The 22,623-nt window shown below is 44.5% G+C and overlaps 1 protein-coding gene across 3 annotated transcripts in view; it reads left to right on the top strand.

Moving 5' to 3' along the window:
- The first annotated feature begins 212 nt into the window (after window positions 1–212).
- ACER2 (alkaline ceramidase 2) overlaps window positions 213–22,623 on the top strand; it is a 59,079-nt gene continuing 36,668 nt past the window's right edge. Inside the window, exons 1-4 of one of the 3 annotated variants that reach the window (XM_029607042.1) lie at window positions 213–455; window positions 9,168–9,282; window positions 12,236–12,377; window positions 15,571–15,708. In XM_029607042.1, coding sequence (XP_029462902.1) covers window positions 342–455; window positions 9,168–9,282; window positions 12,236–12,377; window positions 15,571–15,708 — 509 coding nt within the window. In that variant the 5' untranslated portion in view covers window positions 213–341. Of the gene's footprint in view, window positions 456–7,275; window positions 7,711–7,840; window positions 8,093–9,167; window positions 9,283–12,235; window positions 12,378–15,570; window positions 15,709–22,623 lie in introns of those variants that run through there. The other 2 variants (XM_029607051.1, XM_029607060.1) reach the window with 2 other exon arrangements.

Raw genomic sequence — 22,623 nt, 5'->3', positions numbered from 1 at the left:
GTGTGTGTGTGGGGGGGGGGGAGTGACGCGGTGGCGTCGGGGAGCTGTTGATTTTGATTGGGGAAGCCACGTTTTGGCAAGCCCCTTTTGCCCAGCACCGGCCAATCGGGCGGCACACCCTAGCTCCCCGACGCCACCGCGTCACTCCCCCCCCCCCCCCCCCCACCGGACGCTGTTAATTTTGATTACCGGCGCATAGGACCTGAAGAATACTAGAGCATTCCCTGCCTTGTGCATCGTTCTCCCAACAGTTAAAGCATGCAAACCAATCTATCAACCAAAGAGGCTTCTGCGACACTTGGCAGCTTTAATCCTCCTACTCTGGCAATGCCTGTCATATCATGCTCCCAATGCGGCTGGGTGGCAGCCATACTGTCCGTCTAACTCAGGGTTCAGAGCCGGAAAAACTCTCCAGCCATAGCAAGCTCAGAAATGTGGCAGGAGCATCGGAAACAGTAAGTTTGAACTCAAGAAGCCCCATGGATACAACACCTGCTTAAAACAAGCATGGCAAGCTGACGCATTTGAACCTATCTTACAACCCACATAGGGTAACTCACTTAACTCAAGGGCAAATAACTATTTCCTTAACTAGATTTGACTATGGAAAATAAAATACATGTACATTCTATCAAAGTTCAGCAGAGAGGAAAAATGAACTAAATAGTGACAGAAACGCAGCTTAACAGCGTGGAAGCTAAAATGATAAGCCAGCAACCTGCCGCAAACTTTGGCATCCTGACAATGATTCAAGAGTTTAAACCAGAAGGGGGCCGAGGGAAACTGGAGGCTGCATCCGGGGGAAACCTCAGGTGGGCCACAAACACATGGCCACCATGCAAAGAAGAAGGGGGTGGTTCATGGCCTTGACCACCACCAGCAGCAAAGCCTTTCTTTCTTTCTCCTGGTGCTAGGCATAACGGCCTAGCACCGGCGACAGAAGTCAGCGAGTAGGGCTCCTTACCAGCTGCCTCCTACTCCTCTGTTGGCTTCCCACTGAAGCTTGAACCACACAAAACCCCAAAGTCTTGCGAGGCCAATGGCTCCTCATAGATCAATTCGGACCCTTCTCAGATTATTTTGGGTGGTTGTTAAAGTCAAGGTTTACCCTCTACGAGGGCTCTTTTATCCAGGCATTACTGTTCAGAGCTCGCGGAAAGCATATGTTCTTTCTGTGTCATACATGCTTTGAGACCCTTCAGCGGGGAAAAGTGCAACTGACTATATCTAATAACCTAATAAAGATTTCTATCTATATATATATAAAATACAATTCTAAATCTGCTGCCCTGAGATTGTTCCATGAACCTCAGCAGTATAGCAGCCAGTCACTCTAAAACACAGCACACTGGAACATGGGCATGTCATTGAATGTCTTGCATTTCCACAAATAGTAAGGTATTGGTCTTTGTCTGACTTTCCTGCCAATACCCAGCCATCAATCATGCTATGCATGCATTCCCATGCATTCCAGCCCTAAGGCAGAGGGGCCCTGCCAGGTATTGGCTCAAAAAGGTCAGCAGAATGTGACATAGTTAGCTTAATAATGCAGATTTTGTGACGGCCTCAGGGACTCACCACTAGCACACAAAATTCAGTGGTTTAGATTTTCAGAGAAGACAGAGAGCTTAACAGAAAAGGAAGCCAAAAAGCTTAACAAATCCTAAATATATATATTCACAATGTATACAGCTCAGTCAGTGGTTCAGTTCTTCAGAGGTTAACTGTTCCTGGCCCTATAACACTGAAATTTGTTCACATTTACAGTCCCTGTCTAATACAAGTAGTGCTTTTCAGACTTATCCTGCTACACACTACTACTTAGTCAGATAGATCAGAACTGGATAAGTGCTGCTACTTTTCCAGATAAGTCCAAACTTTTGTGACTCATGATTTTTACTTACACAAGCAATTGTGCATGCATATGTACTTGTAGTTTTTAATTTGTGTATATCATATCCACGCAGGTTATAAAATACAGTAGCAACTTTGCATGTGCCCAGATACACGCGTAAATGGGCACATGCGAGCAGTTTTGAAAGTTGTCCTTCCCGTGTTTAGAGTTTCTACAGAAGTGCAAAGGAGTGGACACTTATCCAACCAAGCGATTCCATGTTTTCATTTCTACTTCATTTTCTAAGGAATTCTGGAATTTATTTTTCAATTGGCATTTGCGAGGTAGGTTGTGTGGATACATGAGAAAAACACAATTTTAATGCATTTTACTTCCAGGCTATAAGGCACCAAAAAGTTAACATTTCAGAAGGGAGCATAAACTTTCTAAAGCAACTGTATATATTAATGTGTTGAATCAAATATTTAATTTTTTAAGCTGCTAAATCAAGAGTTCATGTTGCTTATATCTTCCGTGGTCTGTGTCACCTTTATGCAGCTTTGGCAATTTTTGATCTAATACAGCTTTGCTTTATCATAGGTATAAAATATATTTTAAACTACCATGAATTACACACAATTTTGAGGAATAAAAAACAGATGCTTCATCTTCACAAAATCTTCTCAAATAGTGTGACATCTTTAAATGTCTGAGCCATGTAACTTTAGGTAATTCTTGAAACACACATTCTACAATTATGATATACCAACACTTTTTTCCTGTTTTATTTTGTGTTTTGAAGCTGTAAGCAGCTTTGGGTTGTCCTTTTGGACTAGAAAGGCAGGATAGAAGTGTAAAGAATAGAGTCAATTTCCTAAGGTAGCTTTAATCAGACTTGATCAAATCGTCAATATTGACCCAGTATTCAAATTTCATTTTTACAGGCAGTTGTTTCTCTACATTTTGAAAGACATGATCAGCTACAACAGGAGACCATGTTTTAAATTATTTCTAAAGCTTGGAACATTATAGTGTAGAGACACTCTTAGGTCTCTACTAGATGTCCCTAGCTCAGGCTTTGGGTACAGAGTGAGAAAGTAGCCTACCATTCCTATCCAGCACCTCCTCCATGAATGCCGAAAAATGGTGTCTCCTAACTGCATATTTGAAGGAGGATGCCTAGAGTCAGTGCAAGGGTATTAGGCACTCTAAGTAAATCTTACAGCTTTGTGCCCAACCTTCCCCTCCCCACGGCCCTCCCCACATGCAATTTCAAATTATGCATTTATAATAAAAGATTTTATATGAAAAAGGCCATTCAAAGTACAGTCTTCTGAAATTAAAATATCAAAGCAGCATGTAAATTATATTTACGTGCACAGCTGTGTTGTCAACCAAAAAACCCTGCATAAAAGCCAAAAAGACCCTTGGAACCCATAAGCAAACTAAGGGCAGAGAGAGAGAGAGACTTACTATAGTGCCTATGCCCTACATAGGTATTTCAATCCCTATGGGAGGGCTACCTACTAACTCGGGGTGGGGATTAGGTATGAGCGTCGGGGGTTGGGGGCCACTTTCGCATTCCACATGAGACCTACAGACAGAACAGTGGTCTCTAGTGCAAATTTGCTGGCCGTCGGAGTGAGGACGCTCACTCCAAGCGGAGATTTGGCCAACATTCTCTCCACCTAGCATGTTGTTGCCCAGGTAGAGTGTCCATCAAGCTAGGTAGAGAGAACGTTGCCCAAACCACTTCTTGGAGTGAGCGTCCTCACTCCGACGGCCAGCAAATCTGCACTAGAGAGCACTGTTCTGTCCGTAGGTCTCATGTGGAATGCGAAAGTGGCCCCCAACCCCCGACGCTCATACCTAATCCCCACCCCGAGTTAGTAGGTAGCCCTCCCATAGGGATTGAAATACCTATGTAGGGCATAGGCACTATAGTAAGTCTGTCTGTCTGTCTGTCTGTCTGTCTGTGTCTCTCTCTCTCTCTCTCCTGAAACAGGCTGTCTGGGACTATCGTGGCAAATATCGTGCACTGCGATAAAAGACTGAAAGAATCATCGTGCAGTGGGAAAACATCATGTGCGGCACTAATGTTTTCGCGAATGGCGAAAACATCGCCGCACACGATGTTTCCCCACTGCACGAAAAAAGCCTCATTTGCATTGGTAACGCCCCCTAATGCGATATTGGAAAATAAGGCCCTAAATTATAATTACAATAAACCTCCCATTCCAAAACAGCACTAACTGCCTGCACGCAAACAAGTTACAATCCTATGAAAAGGTGACCCTGCAAATAGACCCTAAAACACCCATAAACCTCCTATTGGGAAAACAGAACAAACCAAGCTTCTATAGATCCCTACGTACAAACGACACGTTAGCAGAATACGTAACCCCAATCACACATGCAGAACAAAGACAGACCTCACCAAATACAGAATAAAGTAACCATAAAGTATAAATGGAAAAGTGCAGACATAAAGGGGTAGATTTTAAAAAAGAGCGCGATCGCGTACTATTGTTCGCGCAGCAGGCGCAAACAAAAGTACGCTGGATTTTATAAGATATGCGCATAGCCGCGCGTATCTTATAAAATCCTGGATCGGCGCGCGCAAGGCTGCCGATTTTGGGCAGCCTGCGCGCCGAGCCGCGCAGCCTGCCTCCGTTCCCTCCGAGGCCGCTCTGAAATCGGAGCGGCCTCGGAGGGAACTTTCTTTCACCTTCCCCTACCTAACCCACCCCCCTGGCCCTATCTAACCCCCCCCCTTACCTTTGTCCCTCGATTTACATCTGCTAGAAGCAGACGTAAATCTACGCGTGCCAGCGGACTGCTGGCGCGCCATCATCCGACCTGGGAGCTGGTCCCGAGGCCTCGACCACGCCCCCGGTCCCGCCCCCAAAATGTTGCGTCATTCGGCCCCGCCCCCGACACGCCCCCTTAAAAAAACCCGGGACTTACGTGCGTCCTGGGGCTCTGCGCGCGCCAGCGGCCTATGCAAAATAGGCACGCCGGCGCACGAGGGCCCTGCTCGCGTAAATCCACGTGGATTTACGCGAGCAGGGCATTTAAAATCCGCCCGAAAGTGAACTGGAAACCGCAACAAGTCTGACTCCGTATGTAGTGCACCAATAGAAAAACAGTAACATCAACATTTCTCAGAAAAATCAAACAATAAAATCAAGAAATGTAAATCAAATAAAAATAATTAATATTTCAAAACAGCAGATGAGCAGAATAAAATCCAATAATTAAAAACTTCTGTTTTGCAATTCTTCAAAAAAATATTATGATAAAAAAAACCTCATATATTTTTTAAATTTCCTATACACCAATACAATATTTCAAAACAGCACACACATCAAATATCACCGGAATGATTAAAATCAATAAGGGTAAAAAAATCACTCTCTCTCCATTCCTGGGAACTTTTGACTTCCTTTCACTCTGAAATTGTGGAGTAGTGAGAGGGAAAGGGAGGTGCACAAACATTCTCATCTCTCAGATACCTCATGTTTATCCTCATGCTCACACAGACACACACACACTGTTTCAAAACTCACACATGCTCACACACATGCTGGCTAGCTTCCTCTCTATCAGACACACACACCACTGTCTTCCTCTCTCTCAGGCACACACACAAATACACTAGCTCCCTCTCTTTCAGGCTCACACATACACACACACACTTGCTCATGCTCTCTCTCACATACACACACACGTCTCTCTCTCTTTCAGGCCCATGCAAGCTGGCTCCACTCCCTCTCCTCCACACACACACATGCTGACTCCACTCTCTCTCCTCCACACACACACACGCTGGCTCAAATACATCTCCTCCACACACACACAGGCTGGTTGCAATCCCTCTCCAACACACACACACACAGGCTGGTTGCAACACCTCTCCTACACACATACACACCCCACACACACACACACAGGCTGGTTCCACTCTCTTCCCCCCCCCACACACATGCTGACTCCATACTATCTCTTCCACACACACACACACTGGCTCCATTCCCTCTCTTCTACACACACACACACACACACACACACACACACACACACACACATAAAAGCTAACTTCAGTCCCTCTTCTCCACACATACAGGCTTACTCCACTCCCTCTTCCCCACACATGCACACACACACACTACACACATACACACACACATATAAACACTCACAGGCTGGTTCCACTCCCTCTCCTCCACACATACACATTGGCTCAGTCCATGGCCAGTGCTATCTTTTTGTTGCCCTGTGCATACAATTACCATGCTGCCCTCCCCACGATTCATTCAGTCTCTGTCCTGGCCTCATCAAATAAAGCCCTGCTCCCTAAAGCAAACTATATTTTTAAAAACTGACAAACACCCACCCCACCCCATGGAACCCATGGTCAAGGGAAGTGTATTAGGTGTCCTAGGAAAATCTTACAGCCTTAGACACACACCTCCCCCCCCACACACACACACATACCCTCTACAGTCACATACAATTAACATGCATTTATAACAAATTGTACATGAAAAAGAACTTTCAAAAGTACAGTCTTCTGAGGCAAAAATATCACTTACAACATTCATACTATATTTACGTGCACTGCTGTGGTGCCAGCTGGAATACTCTACAAAAATACACTTGGAACTGCTATGGAATTAGACTTTTTGTAATGAATGTTGGGTGTGGGCTTGGCTGTCAGAAAGCCATGAATAACTAGAATTACCATAAGAAGTTATTTATTTATTTTATTTAAAAGTATTTATTTCCCATGCCCTCCAACATTTGGGGCAGGTGTATTCATGGCTTTCTGACGGCCAAGCCCACACCCAACATTTTTAAAATCTGTTGCAGTAAAGTTTATTGTTGGAACACCCCACTCTAGTGTCCAGTGTGTTATTGGTGCTGAACAGGAGACGTTTAACAACTGTGAAGAGAGAGAGAGAGAGATGTTTCTCGTTCCCCTTCTCCCCCCATTCTGAGAATCTTGGCTCGAGGACCGAAAAGATTTCTGAGTCGTGAGAGGTTACAGGGACAGAATTTGACCCCTGAACAATTCAGTATAAACCCTGAAGTAGGGGCAATAGATTTTTTTATCCACTTTCAAAAAATTAAATTTCTAAGCTAAAAGTTTAGCTAACAATAGTCACTATTTATTTGCTAGATCATGTGGTAAACGAATAAACAATGCTTATTTGTCAGTTTTCTAAATCAGGTTTCCTGCCGCCCCTGCAAACTTCTATTTTAATTTATCCAAAAGTATTTGTTTCCCGTAATTTCTTGTTTTTGTTTCAACTGGTCTCGACCCCTCCTAAACCGTTTGCCTGGTCGGGTGTTGTTACTCAGTAACTGTAACCCCTCCTCCTCCATGCAGGTGACCCTCCCTCCCCTCCTCGTTTCACGCCCCAGGGGTGGCTGAGCGCTCGCTGTAGCGGCGCGAGGAAGGGATAGGTCCCGGTCGGGTGACAGGGTAGAGCGCACACACACACACGCGCGCGAGCAGCAAGCCCGGGACGTTCTGAACCCGGACGCCACCAGAGCGAAGACAAAGACGCGCACGCGCTCCGCCCCCTCCTGCTCGCGCCACACGGAGCCAGAGTGACGGCGTCCGGCGGTCGGTGCGCACGAGAGGGGAGGGAATAAGTACAGCTGGGCCGGCGTGTCGGCTCCTACCCTGACCGTGCCGGCGGAGCGCGCCCCGTAGTATTCAGCCGCGCTTGCTTCCAAGTTTTCGCTTCCTTTCTCCAGCGATGAGCGCGCTGCGGTTTTGGGAGCAGCTGCGGGCCGGCAGCTCGGAGGTGGACTGGTGCGAGGGCAACTACCGCATCGTGGGCAGCATCGCCGAGTTCTACAACACGGTGCGTGTCCTGGAGCCATCTCTACGGGATGGAAGGAAAACGTAGAGGCTGAGCTGCGATCAAGCCCCCCCCCCCCCCCAGCTGTTCTTCTCTCCTTTTAATCATGTCCTTGACCCCCCCGACACGTAAGAGCCAACTCCAACGGAGTGGGGCTGGCGAGAGTCCCTTAATTGGAAGTTGGCAGCAGCCCGCCTGGCACGGATCCCTCCTGACAGCTTTCCCAATATAGGGGTTGCCCCGCTTGCACTCTGTGCACAGTGAACTGCCGCTGGACGGGGCCGGTAATGAGACAGGATGCCGCAGGCACGCACCCAAGTTTGGCCAAACGATCTCTGGAAAGATGAACAAACTTTCAGGAAGGATCTGCGGGGCAAAAACTTTGGTAGCAGTAAAGCAGCTAAAATGAACTTGGTTTTAAAAAAATTTGTTAGCTTTGAATTTTGTTATCAAGACAAAAAAAAAAAGTAGTTACTCCGGGCTTTTACTGTAGCATATGTAATTCGGTGTTGGTTCTTTAGTTGTGGGTCTAGTTCCGAGCATTGACAAAGATGTGCATCGCTTCTGTGATAAAAGACGGGGGAGGGTTTGCAGGCTGTTTTTCTTTACAAGCAGCATGTGCAGCTGTCAGCTCTGGTTTGCAGATACTCCAGCTGGCTTTTTGCTGGCTGATCGTAGTCTGGCCTCCTGCTACTGCCCCAGGTGGCTTCCTCTTTGTTAAATTCCTGCCGTCTCTCTTGGATTGGATTAATCTACCACTGACACTCCAACCCGGTCTTTCTCTGTTAGGACAGCTTTTATTTTCTTAGTTGAAAGCTATAATAATGCCATGTGCGTGCCTTGCTTTGGATTTTTAGTTATGCGCCTTAAAAACAAAATTATTTTTGTAATCCCCCCCCAGACACGCACAACCCCCCCCCCCCAAAAAAAAAAAACCCAGGACCTGGTTTTCAAACGTGACCGCTATATTTTGAATGTTATTTGGGTGGTGGTATGCTCTCATCAGATTGCCACACACTCAGATTTAAAGCTATCCCGGGAGAAACTAGACAGCAATTGATATGATCGTACTGCGGCGGGGGGGGGGGGGGGGGGGGGCAGTAGAAAAGTTGCTCCCCCACTGATTTGTACTTGATGGAGCCTGTGTCACAAAAGTAAAAACAAACAAACAAAAAACGTAATTTAAAAGAATCCCGACAGAGTAGTTGGGTAGCTAGAAGTGTTTTGAGGAGATTTTGATACTAACAACAATCACTTGGTTAGTCTTTAAGGTCCTACCCGCCTCTTGTCATTTTTGACACTTTGAAACTCCAGCCCTCTCTCCTTGCATGCGGCATCTTTCTGCAACTTTGTAATTAATGTTGTGGGAAACTGATTTCTAGATGTGGATGAAAAGACTGAAAAAAAAATCCATTTCCAGTTCTTATTTTTTAAATCCTTTTTCTTTTCTTTTCTTGCAGATCAGCAACTTTTTGTTCTTTGTTTTGCCACCTATATGCATGTACTTGTTTCGCCAGTATGCCACCTATTTCAACAGTGGCATCTATTTGATCTGGGCTCTGCTGGTTGTGGTGGGTAAGTGAGAATTAAAAAAAAAGTATAATAATAAAAAAGTATCTGAAGTCTGATCCCTGGGCCCGTTGGAGCAAAGTGGATCCCCCGAGAAAGTGATGTCACTGTGTCAGCAGAGGCAGACAAGAGTTTCTGGGGCATGTTTCTCACTATCATTTCCCTTTCAAGCCGTGCTTCCAGCTGTGACTGGGGGGGGGGGGGGGAGGAGAGATGAGTAGTGGATGCTGTCTGTTGAGGGTTTGAATGGGAGAAAGTCTCTCAGTAAACAAGGTCCGGTGTCTTCACATGAATTCCATTACCAGTCCTTGTCGAATGACAGGATTTGGCACTCACTACATTTTTAAAATAAGTGATTACTACTCCAGTTTTAGTTAAATGCATTGAGAAAGCCATAGAAGTTGCAGCAATGTGTTTTGAATTTACAATCCAAGAAGAGCATATTTTAAGCACAGTTTCGAGATGTCATGTTTAGTTAGATTTTTTTTTTAAAGCATTTGTCTTTTTATGTAGGGAAAGAGCAGTGCTCTTCATCTTTCTATATTATGTGCTAGTTTCATTACATGACAGCTTGTAAAACCCTTTGCTTGTCATTTTAGTTACAAACTTAAGGAGTGGTTAAAAAGATGGGCTGAGAAATGGGGAAACCAAGGGTCAAATTCCACATCCTCTATCAATATGCCTTGTGACCTTGGGAAAGTTATTTTATCTCCTCTTGCCTCAGATACAGACTGACAGGCTAATGCAGAAAGGCTTATTCTGGCCAGTACACAGCTTTGCCTGCATTTGAACGCTCATTTTGTGAGCTAAACTTTATTACTGCTGATGTAGCAAAGAGTTTTACACTCACAAAATAAACATTCTAAAATGGGAGCATTACTTAGCGCCCTCGTATGGAAATCCTATGCAAATCAGGGCACTAAGCAACATTATCCCCGTGCAGAGAGGTGTGTTGCCCCAGGCAGTATTTGCTTAGCGCTAGAAACTTAACTCCAGGATCAGAGATGACGTTAAGTTTCTAATGCTGCGTATGTCTTGTAGTGCTATTGAAAAGTTAAGTAGTAGTAAACCCAGTAAGAAAAAAAAAACTGTGAAAAATACTCTGTGAATAAGTTCTGACTTATCAACAAAGTGTCAAACCTCGCTAGACACTTAGCCAGATAATTGGCAGCGCTGACACTGCACGATCTGCCTGTCAGGCCTGGCTGCCCTCCACTCCCTTCCAGAGTTAAAATGTGTGTTCAGTCCAGGCTTTTTTTTCCTTTTTTTTTTTTAAACTCACAATGCATAAGCTTTCTGCATTGGGTGTTAAAAATGTGTGCTGATTACTGCATCGGCCTGTGAGGTTTTAAGCTCTTTGGTGCCTGGAATTGTATTTGACTTCTAATGATGCTGTAAGCTGCCTTGAGTATCTGGAAAGTTAGGATAAAAATTCAAATATTTTATTATTAAATATTTTAACGAACTGTCTGTTGGTGAGAGGCAGGAGCATCTTTTGAATGCAGTGTCAAGCAAGGTGCACACTGCCCGTACTTGCCTTTGCCTCTGATCTACCAGGATCATGGCAGGGTATAATGGGGGACCTAATTAAAATATTTCTAACTCGCACCATCGATAATTGACAAAAGTATATCAAATATTTTGTAAAGAATAAAGGAAATGCCTTCTTTGGAATTCATAGCTGTTTTTGTTTACCAGCATGACTTCCCCTGGTGAACGTTTCTGCATGCTGTTGCATTTTTAAAATTATTTTTCTTCTTTTTTTTACCTTCCCATTTCCTCCTGCTTCTTTGGGCTTTTGCCTCATTTAGAACTGGCCTTGATTCACAGCCACCTATGGTTTTCCTCATTTTTTTTTTTTTTTTTATTCCCTCACATCTGTGGGCCCAGGCACTGCGACGATGGCCCTCTTCAGGAGTCCAGAGGCTAAGGCTCCCTTAAGGAACCTGGTTATGCGTGCACCCTGAACACCACTGTTAGGTGTTGCTGTTGTGTGGTGATTGGGACTCCTTTCCCCATGTGTGGGGGCAGGGGGGGGGGGAGAGGAAGAGGAGTCCTGTGAAGGCTGTTTCTGCAGCATCCCCAGCCCCTGCCAACATGAGCATGTTCCAGGCTGAAGGAATCCATCCTGGGTCTCGTGCATGGCAGCACTGCCAGGGCCTATCAGCAAGCTGGCAAGTCTGGAGGACTATGGCTGAACGACAGACATTTTCAGGCCTGAATATCGTTGCACAGCCTCTGAGCCCTGATGCTTTCTGCTTCTTGCTGCCTGAAAATTTTTATGCAGGCTTTTATTTTGTATTTGGAATGGAGAGTCTGGCAACCCCATGTTCAGGACCCTGAAAATATCTGAACAAGAAAGGTATCCGACTACTCTGGAAAACTTTTTTTTTTAAAGTGAGGTAGTCATTTCTCTGTCCTTATTTGCTTGCACCAAGCATGTTCGCCTAGTCAGATTCCTGAATCCTGCTGTTCCTTTCCCGCCTGGAGCCATGCCCCTCTTACATGTAACGTAGAACCTCTCTTAAGTGGTGGATTATGAATTCTTACCACCAGGGTCTAAACGTTTTTGGGAATACCACATTCGTGTAAAGTATTCTTACCGTAAAGGTCATGAAAACCATGAATGTGAGAATGTTCGCAGGAAATCGCACACAGTTTGGTTTCTTAATATTGCATTGAAATGTCCGTTTCAGAGTTATCCAGTTCTGATGTCTCACGAGAACGTGAGACCTGCAGTCCAGGCTGTTAATGTTCTGTATTTAAGAACCAGGCTGGAGATTTTTTAATAAAATCTGGACTGGCTTAGGGTGGTCCGGCATCAGGTGGCAACAGTAATGCTCAGGAAAGCATTCTCCGAAGGGCTGGGACCCCTATCAAGAGGGCTTCTCTTACAGTGCTGATTGGTGCCTTTTTTTGGTTCGGTGACATCCCATCCTGTGATTTTGGTTCATTTCAGGCATTGGCTCGGTTTACTTCCACGCCACCCTGAGTTTCATTGGCCAGATGCTGGATGAGCTGGCCATTCTTTGGGTCCTTATGTCTGCCTTTGCCATGTGGTTTCCCAGAAGATACTTGCCAAGGATTTTTCGGAATGCCAGGTAATGTCTGCCGTCGCGACGTGTCACGGGTGGGGTGTGTGTGTGTGTGTGTGTGGAGATGAGAACTGGTCAGAATAAACGCTTGCAATTGTGTGACGTCTTTCGCTCCCTGAAAAGCTCCACTGAGGTTTGTTTGCGGTTGGAGCTCAGCAGCAGCCATCATCGATTTTATAAAATATGGTGCATGCGGCGTCCTAGCCACCACACCTTGGGACAGATTGGACTAAGGATGTTGATGCTTGGGCTTACATTGGTCAAACAAGACTTCAGAAGTCCGTGTTGAGTGCTCGCCAGCGGAATCTGAATGTAACTTTTTTACAAGAAAGAAAAATAGCACCGTATGTTGCTTTGATGCTAGTTGGCCACAGTGAGTGACTGTGCCTTTTGCTTTTGACTATCCCCTCCTCTTCCATCCCCTTTCAGCTTTCTCTGCCAGCCATGGCTGATGCTCCCCGGTGTACCTGCTCACTGCATCATGACACTTAACCCTTGTCCCCGGGTGCTTGGTGCCTCTCATGGTGCGTAGAGTTCCTTTGGGGTGACTGCTCTCAGTTTTCACTGTCCTGTCTAAGGCTGACAGTTCTAGGCGACCACCAGATTTCATGCTTCATATTAGTGAAGTTTAGGAGTGGGACAGTTCTTTCTATTTCTTCTTTAAAAAATAATGAGGTTTTTAATTGTTGTTCTATTAACACAGCACCAACCGGACCTACTGTGCCTGACTTTGTGATGAGAGTAGGAATTCTATGGGTTAAATTCTTTGTGAGAAATTAGCAGATTTCCTTTAAACTGAGGTCAGATATGTCTACTTTCCCCCCCCCCCCCCACAGCTGTTATGAAGCACAGAGTAGTCAGCACAAAGGTTAGTGGCTGCCTGTCGCCAGAGCAGCTTCCGGACTCTTGTGTTCTCATGACTCTGTGGCACTTCTGCATCATCTCCCGTCGGGCTCACGGGACTCCAGGGGTGTCCTGGAGCAGGGATGACCGTGACATTTCTGCAGAAGAATGCCTTCTGTTATTTAATGTGAGATGGATAGATTGCATGTTACATGGTGCCCTGCGAGTGCAGTGTTAAAATGCTGCGCCTGTTCATGGTCGGTTGCGCAGGGCGTACAAACGTGAAAGAGTCTATGGCTTTGGGCTGGGAGCTCTGGAAGCATTCGCTGCTGTTGGTAAAGTGAAACCCAAGCGATTTCTTTCTTTAAAACCATCATAATAGGCTGCTATGCCTGTCTGCTCAGGTACTACACATGGTGTGCTGGCTAGGACTTATTGCTGGAAATTGTGTGTGTGTTCGGGGGGGGGGGGGGGGGGGGAGAGAGAGACCAATACCAACCAGAATAGACTGTTTTAGAGCCCTCATATACAACTCTTACTGTTTTTGCCTTTTGTTGTCCACCAGCCTCTCTTCTCCCAACCCCTTCCTTTATATAAATACCAGAAAACGCAGGAAGGTGCACTGACCAAGATGAGCATAAAGCAATAACCCCTCCCCTTTCCTCATGCTTCCCCCCCCCCCCCCCCACACACAGCTAATTTTGTTCCACAATCACATCCAGTCCTGGGAACAGCCTTGGCTACACTCCTCAGCAGTGTCAGGCACAGGGCTGCTCTCAGAACACTGCTGACAGCTGGACTAGTGCCCTGCTTAATGCTCTCATCCATGACCTGTGCATGTATACTTAACCACAATAAGCGGCATGCCATTATTTAGCCAAATAATCCACTTCAACCAACTGTGGATAGTGAAGATTTAAAGAATAAACTCCATCCTTATACCCTTGGTGTTGGGGAGGGAAGGCAGGCTGATGCTTGGGTAGGGGCAGATGAAGATTTTATGAGGAAAATCCTTGCAGAAGCCAGCATGAGCTGGCATATAGACTTCAGTAGAAGTTATTCCTTTAATTTTAATTTGATGATCTTGCGCACTTAGGGATACATTTTAAAAACAGCGCACGTGCGTTCTTTTGTTTGCGTACCAGGCGCAAACAAAAGTACGCCGGATTTTATAAGATACGCGCGACTACGCGTATAAAATCTGGGGTTGGCGCACGCAAAGGGGTGTACATTTGTGCAACTTGCGTGCGCCAAGCCCTGCGTGCGCTGCCCGTTCCCTCCACCCCCCAGCCCTATCTAAACCCCCCCACCTTTATCGCACAAGTTACGCCTGCTCGAAGCAGGCGTAACTTGCGCGCGCTGGTGGCCCGCTGCCGCGCCATCACCCGACCCGGGGGCTGGTCCGGAGGCCTCGGTCACGCCCCCCAGAATGCCCCCGGGCTGGCACCACGCCCCCCCTGGAATGCCCCGAACGTCGTGCCGCCCCCAACACGCCCCCCGACATACCCCTCCTAGCAAAGCCCCGGGACTTACGCGTGTCCCGGGGCGCGCGCAGGGTTATTTTTTAAGGGTTATGCGCTTAACTTAAGCACGTAACCCTTTTAAAATCCGACCCTTATTGCTGCATGTTTGCATAGGCACACTGAAGTGACACTCAAGGATCACCTCTGTCAAATTATTGCAGGACGTCTTTTCACCTGCTGTTTTTCTCCTGATCCTTTAGGTTTTCAGTTCAGCTTGAATCTGCTCAGATTAGGCTACAGCACCATGACCCTTCAGTCTCCACTATGCTGGGTTTGTTTGTTTTTTTGTTTGTTTTTATTTATTTGTTTGTTTGTTTGTTTTTAACATCTTGTCCTGTATAGCCCAAGAATTGCAGCAAAGACCTTTGCCTGGCTGCAAGCACGGTCTCTCTTTAGAACCTACTATACAGGCTCCCAGAGTCTGGCCACTAGGTGACACTGTTACGCAATGGCTTATAATCCTACCCCCAGGGGTTGTGAATGCCACTTCTGCAGCATCCCCAGGCATGGCTGTCCCCTGCATCAGAGGTGAGCCCAGGACTGAAAGCTAGGTCTCCCGCATGGTAGTTAATCTTGACTGACCAATCACATTCATAACCAAGAGTACATAGCAGACGGTGAGTTGTGACAGCAGTATGCAGAGGAAATGCTGGTGTCCTATAATGGGCCACATACAGGAGAACTGTTTTTGGGGTGGTTGTGGGGTTTTTTTCCCCCTACAGCTTTAGCTCATTCTGCACATCCCCATGGTAAACATAATCATTGAAGGGGGATATTCCTTTACATTCTTCTGTATTCTCATGGCAGAACATATTTCCATTTTTAAACCTTAGGTGGCGATTTAAAGCTGCGGTCGGTATCCTTTCCGGAATTACCACATGTCTTGCTTTTATCAAACCGGCCCTCAACAACGTCTCGCTAATGACTCTGGGCGTCCCCTGCACGGTTCTCTTCATAGCAGAGCTGAAAAGGTATGTTCCAGGGCCATATCAACAAAAAGAAAAAGCGTTGTGGGAAAGAACCCTGTGTATATTTATATCCCTTCAAAAAAATGTCATTGTGAGGTTAAGAGATTCTTCCTGTGTTTAGATTGCCATGAAGTGGCAACATGATGCATGGGAAGCGGGTATGCATGCAGCATACTCTATTCATACCAGCACAGCCTAATTAAAGGATTTCAACCGTTGCCCTTGTGGGCCCTAGAATTTAACAGGGTTATTAAAATGCTGCATGCAGATAAGTCTGAACTGATATCGTCGATACTAGCATATGGCCCTCTGACAGCGGTTGAGATCTACTGAATTATAAGACTACTAAATTTACCATGTGCATTTCTGTTTTCTTTTAAGTATGAAAAAAAAAATAGAAATTCTTTCAAAATTGTCTGCAATTGTTTTACTACCTTGTAAAAAAATTAAGTGCTTGGCAGGTTAAAGTAACCCTCTTCAAATTTATATGACAGTTTGTGTAGGTGCTTTGTGAACACAACATACAAACGTGACCCAAATAGGTTGAACTTCTCTGGATTACTCTAGCAGCAATAATCTTTCTGGCTGCCGGAATATTTATAACTACCACGGAGGGGGTGAGGGATGAGCTGTGTAGAAATCCTCATATGCTAACAATGTCAGGGGATGTCCCATTGGTGCATCCTGCACAGAGCAGATTATCCACTTCTAAACTGAGCATAAAATCTAGAGGGGGGGGGGGGGGGGGAGATGCAAAATCCAGGTAATTACACAGTCCTGAATAAGAGAAGCATTTGCTGTAAAGAAATGTCAAATCAGAAACTTTAAGACATAAGCTAATATCTATCAAAGGAGGAAGAGCACAGGTGGAAAATTCTTTTGTGGCCTATTATGGCAAATCTTTGGGGGTTGTGCTTGTATGGAAACAAGCAGTGATTAAATACATCCTTTCAGTGAAGTTGAATAACGTTTTCACACCACTTACACATAGAAATGGAGGACTGATATTTCCCGTCGATAAGCAAGCTGAATTAGCCATGCTGTCTGGGGACGTCCTCTGGTGGCCCGGGGTGGAGCTTCAGCTCCATGCGACTATGCACATCTTCCCACACAATCACCAACTCACCTCATTCTTTTTTCTTGCATGCTGCACGCAGGACACACTCTCCTCATTTTGTTTTTCTTCCTCTCTGAGTTCAACAAAAAGCACTTTTCAGTGGAATGTGACATTAACTAGGTCATCTTCCCTGTCTGTCTAACTCCAACCATTCTGCCTACGAAGGCAGAATCGTCCTGATTCCTCCCACCCCCTTCACACGTGCTACATGCGCACTATGCAGGATGCTACTGTGTCCTCATGCTCAGTACATTTTTTTTTTTGGATGCTTTTTATTCTCATTGGTCCCTTCAAAGATGTTACAGCTTGCAAAGAATCCGTTTTCTCAAAGACAAGCTCGTCTCCTCAAACTTTCCACTGTGACCTTTTGTGTGCCTTGCCAGACGTTTTGTATCCGCAAGTCTCAATCCTGTTCTGAGGGAGTGGCACCATTTCAGCAAAGCTACGGACACAGAGGCTCAGTTTTGTAAAGGCTGCAAGGCAAAGTGTGATGCCAAATTGCTGGCTTACAATGAGCTTTTCTCTGATCTGAACCATGGCAGAGAGAGGAAAGACCAAATATAACCTTTATATTTACTCTTGCTTGCTTGTCTCCAAAAATTGTTTTTCTTTGGGCAGTTGGGGGGTAATGGAGTGTGCAGGTAGGGGCTCAAAGGTGTGTCAGCATTCAAAATGTGATTCATTATTAAAAACAATGCTGTGTTTTCCGTTTCTTATCTAATTTTGTGGTTGTGGGGGACAGGGTTGGGATATCAGGGGAGTATCTATATGACATACAATGATTCAGTACCTCCATGGTGGATGTCCTCTGGATTTTGCTGTTCTGTGTGGGGTGGTTGGTTTTATCTTAGTTCTTGCTGAGTCATGCCTTCCGCGAGCTTTTTCTTGGAATTTAAGTTAAGGGGAATACAACGTGCTTTTTTTTTTTTTTTCCTTCTATTTCATCTGACCTGCCTTCTATGGATGATATGGTAATGTTGCTGAGGAAGAGAAGAAATATTTAATCCTGTGTAGAACTGGAGTAGCAGGATATTATGAATATCTCGTGAGTTGCAGAGCCAGAAGTTGGTTATAGAGGGCTATCTCTTAACATTTTTTTTTAAGACTATGATAATGGGGCAAAATATTGTTTCCCCAGAATTAGAAAAGGTACAGAGAAGGGCAACTAAAAAGATAAAGGGGATGGAACAATTCCCCTGTGAAGAAAGGCTAAAGAGGTTAGGACTCTTCAGCTTGGAAAAGAGATGGCTGAGGGGAGAAATAATAGAGGTCTATAAAATAATGAGTGGAATGGAGTGAGTAAACGATAATCAGTTGCTTACTCTTTCAAAAAGTACAAAGACCAGGGGGGACACAATGAAGTTACTGGGTAATACATTTAAAACTAATAAGAGAAAATATTTTTTTACTCCATGCATAATTAAGCTCTGGAATCCATTGCCAGAGGAAATGGTGAAAGCTATTGGTGTAGCTGCATTTATAAAAGGTTTGGACGAGTTCCTGGAGGAAAAGTCCATTAACCATTAAGGTAGAGTTACAGAAATCCACTGCTTATTCTTGGGATAAGCAGCTTGGGATCTATCTATCCCTTGGGATCCCACCAGGTACTTCTGATTTGCCTTGGCCACTGTTGGAAATAGAATACTGGGCTTGATGGATCTTGGTCTGATCCAGTCTGGCAAGTCATATGTTTATATTCTTATGCCACAAAGCGATAAAGATATGGGAATGGGCATGCAGACATCAAACTGTCCTACAAGCAGTCTACTTTCCAGGGACCTCAAACATGTTAGCAGGTCGACTCAGCAGAGTTTTTGATCACATGAATGGTCTTTACAGCAGTCAACAGGCTACTCACTCTATGGGACTTCAGCAATCGACCTATTTGTTTCAGAGCAAAACAGAAAACTGGAAACGTTTTGCCCCATTCTTCACATTGAGTTCAGATCAGGACACTTTTTTCTGCTCAATTGGAATGCAGATCTCATGTATGCTTTTCTACTAGTTCTAATGATAACCTGAACGGAGCAAAAAGTGCTCAAAGACCAGGCCTATTTGATCTTCCTAGCTGTAGCACTGCCCAGATAAGTTTGGTTCATGTATCTAGTACAATCGTCCAGCAGTCCTTCAATCCCTCTTAGGTCAAATCCATACTTTACTCAAGAAGAAGAAAGCCTATTTCATCCGACCCTTCCCTTCCTCAGCTTGATGGCTTGGATGTTGAGTACTCAATGATCACCGCATTATCCTTTTCCCAAGTAGGTTGAAAACAATAGTGTCTGCCAGGTAACCATCAACTAGAAGACCTTATGGTTTTAAATGGGGAAAGATTCTCCTCATAGTATCAGTGCAGTGCCTCAGATCCGTTCACATGCAAATCCAAAGAATTACTGAGCTATTTGCTTTCTTTCTGCTTCAGGACTTAGCACCTCTCAGTACCATAGCAGCTTACCATACTCACATCAAAGATATGCCTATCTTCACTCCATTCATTGCCTTCCAAGTTCATGAAAGGCTTATGGCATACTTAATCTCCAGTTGTGAAACCACTTGTTCCATGGGACTTGAACTAGATCTTGGCACAATTGATGAAGTTGTCATTTTGACCCATTGGAGTCTCCTCCTCTCAAGTTTCTAACATGGAAATTAATTTCTTGTGGCAATAACATCAGCCAGAAGAGTTGGCGCAAGTCAGGCTTTAGTTAATTATCTTCCTTCTATCCAATTCTTCCACAATAGGGTGGTGTTCTGCCCCCACCCTAAACTTCTGCCAAAAGTAATTTCAGAATTCCATATTAATCAAGCCATCGTGTAACCTACATTCTTCATGAAGCCACATGCACACATGAAGGTGAAAATACCCTTCATACTTTAGACTGCAAAAGAGCCTTGGCTTGTTACAAAAGAACTCTGCCACATAGTTAGGCTTTGTAGCTATTGGGCATAGCAGGGGCCAAATGTACATTGTCCATCTGGCTAGCAGACTACATTGTGCTCTGCAGTATGCTAGCAAGTCTCCAAATTAGACAAAGACATGGCTCATCAGGTTAAATCAATGGGTGCATCAGTGGCTCATCTGTGTTGCATCTGCAAAGATGCAACTTGGTTGTCACTTTTGTATCTGTCTGGACAAGCTCTCAAAGAGTGACAGTAAGTTGGGACAAGCACCTTTTGCATAGACTGTTCACCCAATATTGTACTCTCCACCGTGGAGTCCAGGTTGCTTTTTCAGTAAACACTCTGCTGCAACCCTCAGCTTGGGATTCCCCACATGTAATAGTTAATTCAGCCCTGCTTTTCAACATAAAAAGCAAGTTTGCTTACCATAGATAGCAGGATAAATTAGTTATGCTAAATACCTGCCTGCCTCCCTGGAGTCATCTACCTAGTTGGAATTAGCTGTAAAATCAACAGAGGGCTCAGAAGGAAATGCCAGCGTGGGAATACCCGCACATGTAAAAGCTGTACTAGCTAGGAGAGAGGGCCTTTCGGTGCCTTTCAGTGCCACCAGATGATGTCACCCATATGTAATGACTAAATCATCCTGCTATCTACAGAAAACACTGTGTACAGTAAGAAAACTTGCTTTATTTTCACTAATTTTTCTCCTATTTTTGTTATATAAATTTCTGGGAAAAATAAAATTAAATCTGAAAATGAAGGTCCCTATATATTACAAATGTACTTTCAATGACATCAAGTTAGTAGCTTTTATTTGTGTTTATAAATGAGGTGGAAACTTAAGAGGAAAAGTAGCATTGAATCCACCAAATAAAGTCCACATTGATCAATCTTTTTTTAGCTGGAGCAACGCATGGAAACTTTACAGAGTTTGCGAGAGAATAACTATTGGAGCAAAAGTATTTGTCACTCTAGAAATGAGAAGTTAGTGTCAAAGGAGTTTGTGACCTGGAGTTTTATAGGTAGTAATTTGGGCTCTTTCTATGCTGGCAAAACAACATGTAACAGACAATATGACAGAGCATAAAAGTATCATATGTGGCCAGCCCATTTACTGAGTGGCAGTGCTGTGCAGAGGGATTTAGTTTAATTTCCGAGTAAGGACTTCTGGTTCCCTGGGTTGGCTGGGGCTAGGAATGGTGGGGAGGAAGTCTGTCATTGTACAATGGCGACATCTAGTGGCCAGATCTGGGGCACATGATTACAAGATTCTGGAAGATGCTCTGGTGCCTGACACCTGGCTAAGGACTGTTGCTCTAGTAACTGGACTAAAGCAAGATGGGAGGGGATATATAATTTGTGTGTGTGCCTTGCCCAGCCTTCATTCCGACTAAGGTGGAGGACTAAAGGAACAGAAGAAAACAGCCAGGTGAAAAAAAAAATCCTGTGCGCTGATGGGCCAATTTCATGTGTCTAGCACTTTGTGGAAAAGAAATGTCCTATGTGCTGCTGAGGTTTGAGTGTGCATAGAAACAACCAAGAAGTAGACATGGAGAAACATGAGTACTATGCACTGCAGAGTGCTTTCCTGGATTTCAAAACTGTTTTTCCAAGTGGGCCCAACCCAGAACTTGATTTATTGAAAATGTAACGTAATAAAATCATGCTTTCTGAAATAATGGACTGGTTTATGGGCAAAGTCTGACATGCTGATATTTAGGTGGTGGCCTGGTTTTCTGACTTGGTTTTTGTTTTTTTTTGTCTAAAGTATTTTTTCCTTAGAAGATGGAGATGTTGTGGGCACCAGCGACATAAGAAAATGTGGGAGGGAGGTTCTGGAAGCCAAATTTAGGCTCTTAGGTAGAAAGCTTAAATCCAGAACCTCCAGGGTAGCATTCTCTGAAATGATCCCTGTTCCACGCGCAGGTCACCAGAGGCAGGCAGAGTTCCGGAGTCTCAATGCGTGGATGAGACGATGGTGCAAGGAAGAGGGATTCAGTTTTGTTAGGAACTGGGGAACCTTTTGGGGAAGGGGGAGACTTTTCTGAAAGGACAGAGTGGAGCCAGGCTGCTGGCACTAACCATTAAAAAGGAGAGAGAGTAACTTTTAAACTAGAATTGTGTTTATTATCTTGACAAAGAGACTGCTGGCTATCATGGATGAGACTTGATGGTTTATTACAATTTTTAATGAAAAGATAAAAATATACAAAAAAATTCTTTTGAAGTAAATAAAAACTTTTTGAAAATAATGGTGATTGTTTGAAAAGACCATTTGGGTTTTCTTTGCTGTAAACTACAACGACAGGCTTGCTATCACTGTCATTTAGGCTTTTTCTTATACGTATATTTTTGGTTCCCTTTTTTTGTTCAGCTTACTATTTGGGTTACCATATTGACTCTCTTCAGTAATAATTTTGAGATTTCAATTGCCCCAATATTGACTGGGTAAATGTAACATCAGGACTTGTTAGAGAGTTAAAGTTCCTGGATGGAATAAATGACTGCTTCATGAAACAATTGGTTCAGTAACCGACAAGAGAGGGAGCTATTTTTTTTTTCTCCTGCACATCCCTAGCTGTAGTTACACGATGTCACTTACCATATTAGGAGGTACCACCCAGGAAAGAGATCTGGGCATCATAGTGGATAACACATTGAAATCGTTGGCTCAGTGTGCTGCAGTGATCAAAACAAGCAAACAATGTTAGGAATTAGGAAGGGAATGGAGAATGTCATAATGCCTCTTTATCGCTCCATGAGTACTGTGGGCATTTCTGGTCACCGCATCTCAAAAAAGATATAGTTGCAATAGAGAAGGTACAGAGAAGGGCAACCAAAATGATAAAGGGGAATGGAACAGCTCCCCTATGAGGAAAGACTAAAGAGGTTAGGACTTT

This window comes from Rhinatrema bivittatum, chromosome 1 (genome assembly GCF_901001135.1).
Source record: "Rhinatrema bivittatum chromosome 1, aRhiBiv1.1, whole genome shotgun sequence".
Classification (NCBI taxonomy): Eukaryota; Metazoa; Chordata; class Amphibia; order Gymnophiona; family Rhinatrematidae; genus Rhinatrema; species Rhinatrema bivittatum.
The sequence above is the reverse complement of the archived record's forward strand: the minus strand, read 5'-3'. Positions and strand labels throughout refer to the sequence as shown.